Source organism: Thamnophis elegans, chromosome 1 (genome assembly GCF_009769535.1).
Source record: "Thamnophis elegans isolate rThaEle1 chromosome 1, rThaEle1.pri, whole genome shotgun sequence".
Classification (NCBI taxonomy): domain Eukaryota; kingdom Metazoa; phylum Chordata; class Lepidosauria; order Squamata; family Colubridae; genus Thamnophis; species Thamnophis elegans.
This window is the reverse complement of record NC_045541.1, coordinates 157,562,660-157,575,009: the sequence shown is the minus strand read 5'-3', so window position 1 is coordinate 157,575,009 and position 12,350 is coordinate 157,562,660. Positions and strand designations below refer to the sequence as shown.

Below are 12,350 nucleotides of genomic sequence, written 5' to 3'. Positions count from 1 at the left end.
ACATACATACATACATACATACATACATACATACATATATATATATACATATATGTACATGCATGCATGCATGCATACATACATACATACATACATACATACATACATATACAGTAAAAATATTGGGTTTATTGGATGGTCTCTTGTGACGAGCCGATAGACAGATAATGGAAGCAGTTAGTTTCCTCCCATAATTGGGGCTTACCAGGGGTTGTGACTCTAAATATATATATATATTTAGATTTACAACCCCCGGTATGCCCAAATATGGGAGGAAGATCACTACTTCCATTCTCTGTCCTTCGGCTCGTCACAAGAGACCATCCAGACAGAAACCCAATATTTTTACTGTTGCCTTTTTTGTTACATTTGTTGTATTTGTGCTGATAAATAAAGATGCAATACAGCACAGGTTCGATTCCCAGTAAAGGTATGGCTAGCTGATGAGAGCTAAATAGCTTGAAATAGATCTATACTAGTCTCTCTTTATTTATTTATCAGCACATATACAACAAATATATATATACATGTCATACATGTCATGTATTTAGAATGTAGAAAAGTAGATATTGTTACATTTCATCTAATGAGGGCGGGAAAGTGAAGAGAAAATGTTTCAGAGTTCAGTTTTGTGGCCATTCAATTTAAAGAATGTAAGAAACACAGCCAAGTTTTTTTTTCATAGATTATAGAATTTTTCCCGCATGATAACCAACATGCAACCCAAGGACACCATGAATCATTTTTCTAAGCAACTTTGAGCAACTCAAATTCAAAATTCCTCTAAATTTTGGGGACATCAAAAAGAATTTTGGAAAAGGGTCTTTAGGCTAGGAAAGAATTTTCTTCCCAGACCTCAAAATTTACTGGCTGGTTTAGCAGATCAGAGGAAGCAGCTGTTTAATGAGTATAGTTAAGAATGGTTCCTAAGGAGGAGAAAAGCATGAAAGCAAGTTCCAACACAAACACAGAGAATGACCTTCTCAACCCAAATATGCCAGAAGATACAATGTTGAGCCATTGCGCCAAGTCATACTAGCCCAAGGAAAACCATTGATTAGAAATCTGGCCTATAAATCATGTGTATTTCTTTTAAGTTGACTACCAGTGAGACTGCCTTTGTGAACCTAAAAAAGAGAAATAAGATGCTGAGAAATCAGTTACTTGAGGAGTTGGCATAGAAGGTTGGCATTGTCTGTCTCATAAGAATTATTTGGAACAATACCAGGAATATCTGATTTTCTGGAAAGAACAGACTATGTGAAAATAATATGTGAACAATAAATTTAAAGTCTAACACTAAAAGACTAGGATTTTAAGACCAATATCTCACTCAGAAGAATAAGAGTAACACAGCATAACTTATTCCATTTGAAAGAAAAGGAAACAAATCATCACACAATAAAATAATTAAAAAGTAATTATATATATACACACACATACAGTAGGAGCATGATGGTTCAACAGTTAAGAAGCTGGGCTTGTTGGCTGGAAAGCTGACAGTTCAGATTCAAGACATGAGTGTTGCGTAACAAGGTGAGCTCCCATTACTTGCCCCAGCTCCTGCCCACCTAGCAGTTCAAAAGCATGCAAATGCGAGTAGATAAATAGGTACCACTTCGGTGGGAAGATAACAGTGTTCCATGACCATGGAAGCGTCTTCAAACAACATTGGCTGCCTTGGATAAGAAATGAAGATGAGCACCACTCCCTAGAATCAGACATGACTGGACAGAAGAAACCTTTACCTTAATATACTGGTACATTAGTATTCACAGATACTAGTGGTTTTGAAGATCTTTAAATTCAGAATCTGAATTTTAAGTGTTTTGGCACTTTTTCTCTCTCAGGGCAAGCCTATGGAATATCTGCCTATTAATGGCACAATATACAATGACTCATCTGCGCTTTCTATATTATATGCTTCATTTAATGCGTTCACAAATATTTCTCATTGTTTTTATTTAAGAAGGGGAAAATGCCATTCACAGAATTTAATTTTCTCTACAGAGGAAAACTGGGAGAGAGCAATATACGCTAAAGATCTTATGAAATACAATGCAACAGAGAAAGGGAAACATCAGTTCAAGTCATTGATGAATGTCTTGTGGTCTAGGACTATATGGCTTCAAAAGTCCCTTTGCAACCAGCCTTCAAAGTTTTCTAACTCTTAACTTTTCAGCTTGACTCCTGATACCCAAATGGACACATGGAACTCCCCAGTAATCTCCCTTCCAAATATCAATCAGTTCCAACCCTGTTTAGCTTCTAAACTACATTTTGCTGGAGCAAAGTCAGTACAGGAGTTACTCTTTGTTGAAATCCTTTCTGATTATAATTATAAAGAACTGAAACATGGTTTCCTGGCATTTATAAGTTTGGAAATCCATCAAAACTATAGAGGAAGATGTAAGATAAGCCAAGCATAATCTTTAAAATCGAAGACAATCTCCAACACCCTCTTCCAAAAAGCCTGACCCATCACTCTTCCACGCAAGGTGGCCTTTGCCCATTTAACAACTAGCTTCTCCTGGCTTAAAGCTACATATTTTTAAACAGTATTTTTAGTAATAAGTAGGGAAGGGATTCCGAGTCAATTCGATCAGACAGTATCAGCATTCAGAATTCTGCATAGCTAGGCTACGTGGATATGAAAAGTTTCCCCTGTGAAAGGAATGGAGAGGAGAAATAGGGAAAGTAAAGGTAAGCAGCAAAATTGTTCTTACTGTGCTACGATTAGGCCAAGGGCATTTTCAAATGGGTCTCTTGTGACCCAGAAGAAGTCAAAGCTTATGTCTGTGATGATAAAATTTAATGCACAGATCTCTGCCTGTAAGGCGTGCCCGCCAGGGATATTACACGAAGGGCTTTGAAATGAAATGTCAAAAACTATTAGGAGAGAAATCCTGGCTGGTGCAGGGTGATCGAAGCAAGAAGAAAACTGACGGGGCTCTTGCTAAAGAAAGGTGAACATTGTGCTTGGAGGGTTTTCTGTGGAGGTTAGATGGCCTTGACCCCAGCGCTCATTCACTAGAAGCCTGTAGAGTCCAACAAGCAAGTTGGAGTCTGACTTCAATCCATCCTTGCTTCTCTTTTGTTAACTTCCTGAAACTTCAGGTCTTCATAAACACCTGAACCTGTAAACCTTTTAAAACCTGAATTAAATTAAAATGAATACATCATTATATCCAAAATGCATAAAAGCAATACATTCAGAGGTGGTATTCAGCCGGTTCTCTCCGGTTCAGGCAAACCAGTAGCGGCGGCTGCAGGAGGATCCTCCCACCTGCTCCAACGTAATGTGTGAGCACTGCGCATGTGCAGAAGGTGGTGTGCTTGTGCAGACGAGGCCCATGAGCTCACATTTGTGAACCGATAGGGAAGGTAAGTGATACCACCTCTGAATACGTTTATTGTTATTTCTTCTTTTCAGGAAATTTTAGGACAGCCCCTAGCACAGTATAACGTAATGTAACATGACATAATATAACATGACATAATAAAACAATAACATGACATCTCTTATATAACTTAATATATAGCACATAACATTATTCTGCACCAGATAAGATTCAGTTTGCATATTTGAAAGGGCTCCCTTCTAATAATATACTCAGGTACAGACTTGAATCTGACATCGATTACATTTTTCTTTTCCCCTTCCTTTTTTTCCAGCTTCTCTGACAAAGATTAATTCTAAAGCTTTCATTCCACAACATTTCCTATATACATAAATACATACTGTTAAGAATATAATCTAACGGCAATATATAAATCATGTAACAATGCTATATCTGTTTCTTTAAATCATGCTGTAAAATGTGATTGGTTGCTGTTTTCCTCAATCGGCCATAAGAGGGAGCCAGAAAGACTGTTAGCTCTCTGTTCCTTAAATGCTGGGCTGATTTGGAAGCTGGCTGTTAGAAAGTGCCGTGAGCTATTGTAAGTTTTGCAACTGCTAGCAAACTTTGAGTACTGAACTGATTATATGATACTGGATTATGTTATTTGGATTACCCCTTAACTGAAAAACATTGATGACTGACTGTCTTATCCATGTATAACTTGGATCTGATACCTCTATTTCCACAAAAGTAAAAACCTATTTAAACTGCAGTGTCTCTGTATGCTGGTTTGTGTGTTCTCCAACACAACTCCCACAATGCTTCTCTGAACACACTCGCTCTCCCAATGGGGAGCTTACCTAACACATACTGATCTAATAATTTTAGTAGTAAACAACATTATGCAAAATATAGAAAAAAGATCAAGAAGTTGTAAGAAAAAGAAGCTAAAGCAAGAAGAAAAGAGGAAAGGAAATCTAATTTATATCAGATCATTCACCACACCTCTAGCCTCATATTTCCAGACTCACAAAACATCCTTGTTTCCATCACACTCCATACCCATAGACAGGTAATCCTCATTCAGCGACCACTCATTCAGCAATCATTTGAAGTTACGCCAATGCTGAACAAGGAGATTTATGACTGCTCCATCAATATGCGGACGATACTCAGTTGTATCTGTCCGCCCCGTGCCAACTCAATGAAGCGGTGGATGTGATGAACCAGGGACTAGAAGCCATTAGGGACTGGATGAGGGTCAACAAACTCGTGCTCAACCCAGATAAGACCGAGTGGCTGTTGTGTTTCCCTCCCACCAATTTGGCAGGTATTCCATCTCTCAGGCTGGGGGGTCAAACATTACACCCCTCAGACAGGGTCTGCAACTTGGGAGTCCTCCTGGACCCACAGCTGACTTTTGAACACCATTTATCAGCTGTGACCAGGGGGGCATTTGCCCAGGTTCGCCTGGTGCACCAGTTGCACCCCTACCTGAATCGGGAGGCTCTCACAACAGTCACTCGTGCCCTTGTGACCTCTAGACTGGAATACTGCAACGTGCTGTACATGGGGCTGCCCTTGAGGAGTATTCGGCGACTTCAGCTAGTCCAGAATGCAGCCGCGCGAGCGATTGTGGGTGCACCTCGCTTCACCCACATAACACCTATCCTCCGCGAGCTGCACTGGCTACTTGTCGATCTCCGGATACGCTTCAAGGTGCTACTTGTCACTCATAAAGCCCTCCATGGTAGTGGATCTGGGTACTTGAGAGACCGCCTACTGCCAATTACCTCCACACGACCCATTAGATCTCACCGATTGGGCCTCCTTTGGGTTCCATCTGCAGGTCAATGCCGACTGGCGACCACGCGGAGGAGGGCCTTCTCGGTGGCAGCTCCGACCCTATGGAACGATCTCCCCGTGGAGATTCGCACCCTCACCACTCTCCAGACCTTCCGCACAGCCATTAGAATCTGGCTATCCCACCAGGCCTGGGGCTAAGATTGCACCCCCCCCGAATGGTATGAATGTTGTGTTTTCTTTTAATTATGTGTTGTCGTATATGTAAAAGTCTGTTTCCCTCTTCCCTTTCGGATGTGAGCCGCCCTGAGTCCCCCCAGGGAAAAGGGCGACATACAAATAAACTTCTGAATCTGAATCTGAATCTGTTGTGGCTATTGTAACATCCCTGGGTTCATGTGCTTATGATTCAGGCACTTGACAACCAACTCACAATTATGATGGTCCCAAGTCATCTGATCGTTTTCTGTGACCTTCACTGCAGGCTTAACAAGCAAAATCAACAGGGAAGACAACAGAAGGTACAAATTGTGATCATGTAAACTCAGTGACTGCATGGGATTCACCTAACCCCCGAATTTACCCAAAGCATAACTGCAGTTGTAAGTCAGTGTGGAGACATGACAATGCTCTTAACAACCTTGTCACTTAGTGTGGAGTTGCTGGTCCTAATTACTATTGTTAAGCAAGGACTATCCATATTTCCTTTCGTTCTTTAAAATTCTCACTTTGCTCTTAGTCAGGTTCTCATCAGCTCCATCCAACTACACTCTTTTCTATCCTCTCAGCAAATTCACACACACACACACACACACACACACCTCTGTTTTGTGATCAAATTCATTCAATATGTTTTTGTATTTGTCACTCCTTTTGTATTCAATCCATGTTCATTCAGCAGCCATTCATTTATGGCACTATCATTTCTTATTTTGTTATACAAACACACCTGTTAACTAAGTCTCTCCCATGTCACTGAACTTACTTTTCAAGAATTGCTGGCCAGTGTTGATGGTGGCTGATCACAAGAATTTTTGCCTGCTCTGGATAGGGTTGCACTCCCCCTGAAAGTCCAGGCACACAATTGGGCTGCTTCTCAACCCTATATTTCCTCTGAGTGCTCAGGTAAGTGTGGTGGTGAGAGGCATTTAATTTAGCAGCTTTTGCCTCCGCTTTAATAGGCCTCTATAATCCAAGCTGGTTACCTCCTGAATAGTTTACATTACCATAATGCACCTTTGTGGGAAATATACTTCAGAAGGATACTTGGAAGTTAGGCGGAGCCACCATAAGTATCAAGATGGGTAGGAAGAAGGAGCAAATGACAATAGATGCATAATGATTCCAAGGAAATGCTGCAAATTATCTAATCAACAAAAGAGAATATTTGTAGCTCAGCTTTGAACTGTAGGGTCCTTGGTCCTCTCTGAGATTGGCTGTTTTCATGCAGGTGCTTTATTACCATACTAGGCAATCAGTGTTAGAAGGAAGCGGGGGTTTGCTTTGCTCTCATTTTATATACTAGAGCAGAGGTCACCAACCTTTCGGACTTCAGGGACCACTAAATTCATAATTTTAAATCCCGCAGACCACTAATATGAATTAGTGACGGGATGGGGTCCTTCAAGCACTTAGCTTGGCCGCCTGTTAGCAGAGAGAAGCACCTAGGGTCAACCCAAGCTTTGCTGTCCATTACAGCTAGGAATCTCAAATACAGCCAAGAATGAACATTTGTCTTGTAGACAGCCTGCGCGCTAGATTGGCCCCCTGCAAACTCTGTCTTTCGAGGAGCCTGGCTGAAGTTTGGTGGGCTGCTCACTGAAGTGCCTGGACTCCCAGGGAGGGAGGGAAGGACTGGAGCTATTAAACAGGAAGCCAAGCTAAATGCCTGAAGGACCCCATCCTGTCAGCGAGCAGGATTAATTGCTCAGGCGGGCTGTATCCAGTCCAGGGACCGTAATTTGAGGATCCCTGATTTAGTGCAATATAAAAAATGAAAAAATGCAAAGATTTTTCTGTGGACTACCAAAATTTTCTCACGGACCACCAGTGACCACTGTACTAGAGCAGCTACTAGTATATAAAATAAGAGCAAATCACACTCTCTACTAGCACTGATGATGCTACCTAGTTTGGTAATGAAACATCTGCAAAAAAAAAACCCAACCAAGTTCAGAGAGCACCAAGGACCCCGCTTATGTAATCAAATAAATAATGGTCACAAATATATCAGGTCAGCATTTGCACAATGGCATCATTGAACACATTTTAGCAGCAGCAGCAGCATGCCTGGTGGCCTGGTTTCTATGGAGTGTCTCTCCCTGGAAGAAAATAAAATCATCCTGGCTCAATTTCAAAATACTTCTTCTAACATTTCCCATGTCACTAACTGGAAGTTGTACTCATCCACTAAGGGTGAGCTGGAATCATCTAACACCAAGACCTGAGTTGTACCTGATCCAATGCCCAATGAATTCTCGCCCCGTTGTTTAGTCTTTCATAACCTCTGATGTCTGTGAAATACAACCTGAAAACTCACTTTCATAAGCTGGTATTTACTTGCTTAAGCACACATTACACCATGTACTAAAAGCTGCTTTAATATCATGATGTAAAGTTTTACTGTAACATTTATTTTGCTACATGATTCATATGTTTGCTTATTTTAACTAAAAGTATTACAGGCAAATTGAAATTGTAAATGATTATAGGCTCGTTTTGCTAGTTACATGCAAGCCAAAATTTGAAAAAATAAAAAATCCATTCATCCATTTTAAGTTATTCCTGCCATATGCAGCTCCCATTCCCATTTTAATCAGCTCAATAAAAGTAATGCTCTATCAGTTTGGAATTATTTTTTATGGCCAACGTACTTTTCTTTATTAAGAAAATAAATATGATTAGAATTGGCACTATTTTAGTGCCACAACACAATGTGATTCTTCCAGATTCAATTCTACTTTATTTTATTTTTACTTGTTGAAAGAACACAAGAAACCCAGCATTGTAAATCTTCCCACTTCCACTGAATAGACAGGCAGACAGTTAAGTGAGAAGTTGAATGAGAAGAGCAGATATTGAGATAAAGCAAAGATGAGTGTAGCTATTAGCACTGAGTAATGATCTATAAAATGACTGTTCCAGAGGAGCAAACAAAGTGACATCAATTTTTTTAACTAATTCATTCAGCCTTTGTTCTCAACAGCTGTGCCTCCCACTTCTTTGAGTCACAGGATACAATCAAAATAACCAAAACACTCAATCTGCACTTATGACACAAAAACCCAGACACAATAAATGGACATATCTATTACATATCCATTCGTGGCTGTAAGCGGACTCTCTATTTATTAAACTGGGTAGCATATATGCTTAAAACATTTTGCTGCCTGAATGGAGTAGTAAATAATCCTTTGACGTCACCTCAGTCAAGGTACAGAGCTTTGACAACTGATTAGGGTATTTGGAGAGATGATGCACTAAATGCCAAGAACACCTGCTCCTTTATGAAATAAGGTTATTTATTTCAGATAAGTATAAATGAAACATATTTAAAAATTGAAGAGCAACAAATAAATTATGGACTGGGTTGCCTATTCACAACTCCTCAAAAGCTGCACTTTGAAACACTATCTTGTGATGTTAACAGTTGGGCTTCTTTTGCCCACGTATGCAACATGTATTTCCTTTAAACACATTTTTGATGATTTTCAAAAGTTTGTCCCACATAGTTTTGCAAATCAAGCATTTAACAATGATTGGCTTATTGATTCTACTGGTACTTTATAGCAGGGAGAAGGAAATTAAAAGTTTACCTTTCCGATAAATGGAACCAGGTGATGTTCACACATTGAAAACATATCAATATCCTTCACAATCACCATCTCATCATGGTCTTCATCAAATATGGCATCATTGAGTACATCTGAAATCAAGACAGGCATATGCAATGCAACTATTACTTGTCATTTTCCTTCTATATCATTATATTTGAATGTGTAGGCTATACCATTATCTAAACATGGATTTCAAAGAGGTGTACATTAAACATGGGAAATGAACAAAATTAAAAACAAAAAAGTGCAAATTCATCATCCAAATTACAATGTTACATTACTGAGAACCAACATTCTCAGGGCAGTTTTGAAGTGTTACTTAAACATTCTTACCCCCAACAATAATTTAAAGCTGCTTTGAAGCTCCTTCCTTCACAGTGACACTTGAACAACAGTGACACAATATCTTGCACTGTTTAATTGTTCTTCCATTGTTTTCTTTTTGTTATTAAAAAACCTAATACCAGTGATACAAGATGGTTTGTTCTTTTACACATAGAATACCTAGACATTGTCTTAACCGCAAATTTAACTATGTTTCATTCATTTCCACTTCCTTGGACCATTCTTTAAAATTTTACCACCTCCAAATTGTGATAGGACATACACAAATATACACAGTTTTACAGTCTTGCTTAAATTTGTAAACCTTTTTGAATATTCAACATTTCTGCATCAATATGACCACAAATATGTAGCTTTGGATCTTTTTCCTTAATAAATAAATGAACAAATGTTATGTTTAATGACTCATTGGCTTACATGGTTCTCTTTATCCAGTTTCAAGACTTTTGTGGAGAACAGCTCATAGGTATAAAGAAACACTGGAAATTGAAAAGGCACGAATGTTTAAGAAACACCGTATGTATCCAATAGAATAAATTTCCCATTTTATATTTACATTTGTTTTTAAGGGCAAAACTTTATGATGATACATATCCTATGAATTCTGTAGCAGAAATATTTCTCAAACTGCCACAGGATTTACTCTTTGAACTTGCAGCTTTTGTTCCCAAATTCTGAAATGTCTAGACTTAATTTATAGTAGCCAAACTGGCCCTGGAGTTAGTCAAACCATGTGCAAAGAAAACCAATTAACCATAATTTAAGGTTAAGTTATAACGAAGGCGTTCATATGAAATTCATCCAAACCAGAGGTGGGTTCCAGCAGGCACTACTGCTGGTTCGCTCGTGGGTGCGTTTCATGCACATGCACAGTGCAATAAAAATTGTTCTGTGCATGCGCAGAAGTGAAAAGTAAGATGATGACACCTAGGGTGCTGCCCGGAGAACCAGTTCGGAGGCATGGCAGGCCTGGGGCGCTGCCAGTTCCAGCGGCCCAGGCCGCCAAACTACTACCAGCTCAGCTGAACCGGTCCAAACTGGTAGGAATCCATCACTGGTCCAAACTAATAACTTCATGGCTTAGTATGTGAACCCAGACTTAAGACATGGATTGTCAAGTTTGGAACTCAACTTTGCAAGGATCTTGTTGACTATAATGTAAAGATTTCTCTGTATCCATTCTTCTCTATTAAAAATTTGAACAATCATAGCCTATCTCACAAGTATATTATGGAAACTGAAACAATAGCAATCTGGAAACCTAGTTAATATGGTAGTCATAACATAAAATGTTTCCTATAATTTGTTATATTACCAGTTTATTTATCCAAAGCAGTTGGGATAAAAAAGAAAAAGGAATAGAAAGGAAGGCTATAAATAAAAGTGTAACTTGATCTCATGTTGCCTTTTTTTTCACACTTCTCGATATTTTTAAGAATTGATCTGAATAAAGACAAGGGATTTGATGCCATGAAAAGTTTCCTTCTCATCTTCAGGTGACCAAAAAGCTAATATATAAACAAAATCAACATCCATGCCAGCCACTTTTCCTTTTCTGGCTTCTGCTGAGATATATCCCTTCCAGTTATGAACACAAACACATATACCAATGAACTGCCCTTTAGGCCAGGCGAGATATGCTATCAGGGGTGGTTTTAATTTCCTGTGTGCTGCCAGACAGACGCAGGTATCCCTGACAACCAGAGTTTAGAGGCACACAACTGTTTTGTTACGTATTGTCCATCATTGGCAAGGTCTTAAGGAAGCCAGGCATGTAAACAGGGGATGAGGGCAGGGGGGAGAGGAAAGATAAAATATTGTTCCAACAAAGAGGCTCAAAACTGTGACTCAGTTGGCTTTTCAGCACTTCCCTTCCCATAAGTAATTTGCCTCCAGTAAAACCTCTGTGTATTAACAAGTTCTCCTCCAAAGTTCAGCCCAGGCAACAGATTGTGAGGCAACCACTAATCTCAGGAGAGATGCCAGTCCAAGTCATGGGTTGCATGCAATCCAGCAATAATCTGGTTTTCGGGATAAAAAATAATCTAGTTCAGGATATGCATCTATTATTCCAAGAGCACGTGCATGGAGGAATTATCTAGATTAGCTCACTCAACACCCACCCCCCAAGCAGCTCTACTAATTTTTAGATTTGCTTCCCAGAATAATGCAATCTGTATTCACCTATTTATTTCCATTGCAATGGCTTGTTTCTAGGTTTTTGTAAATGCCTTTTTCAACTATGAGGAAAGGACAACATTGTCAATGCAATGGACTCTTTAGGCATGCCAAAGGCTTTGTTTCAAGAATGAGGCTGCTATGGAACAGTTTCATAGGTTTTAGGTAATAAAACATTTTGCCCCTAAATATTTAGGGGCAAAATGTTTTATTACCTAACACGTATGAAACTTCAGGTTTGACTCCTGGTTGATTACATCCAGGCAGTTTTCTTGTCTATGCTGGCTGGATGATTATGGAAACTGACGTTCACCACATATGCAGGTAGGGGGAAGGCTGATATAGAGGATCACATATATTACAACTATACAACACTTTCCTGAGCGTTAATCCCACTGAATTCAATTAGCTTTACACTTCTGAGTAGAAGTCAACAGAACCAGTTCCACTAACCATTGCTATGAGTCTCTATATGAAATTTTAAAAGGAACTGACATTCATCTACTGTATATTGTAAAAAAAAGGCAGTAAAAATATTTCAAATCACCCAGAATATTTGATCTGTTGATCTAAATGTCAGCATTTGCCACTTCAAAAAATGATATCGGATCCTGCTTGTGTGGCATAGGTAGTTAAGATATTCATAATGAGCTTTTTCTAAGGCAGCTTTTTCAAACTCGCAGTGTCACGGTGGTGTCACATAACATATAATGACTTTTTCCCCTTCACTAAACCGTGCGTGGGCATGGCCAGCAAGTGACACATCTGGCCTGTGAGCCATGAGTTTGACAAACCTGTTTTAAGGAGATCCATATCAACTCACTACTTACTTGCAAACTTCTCT

General features: G+C 39.3%; 1 protein-coding gene across 1 annotated transcript in view; it reads right to left on the bottom strand.

The window, feature by feature from the left end:
- The window catches only part of GCH1 (GTP cyclohydrolase 1), a 40,307-nt gene that overhangs the window by 13,079 nt on the left and 14,878 nt on the right, over positions 1–12,350 (bottom strand). The window contains exon 2 of the mRNA XM_032236420.1: positions 8,963–9,072. Coding sequence (XP_032092311.1) covers positions 8,963–9,072 — 110 coding nt within the window. The remainder of the gene's footprint in view (positions 1–8,962; positions 9,073–12,350) is intronic.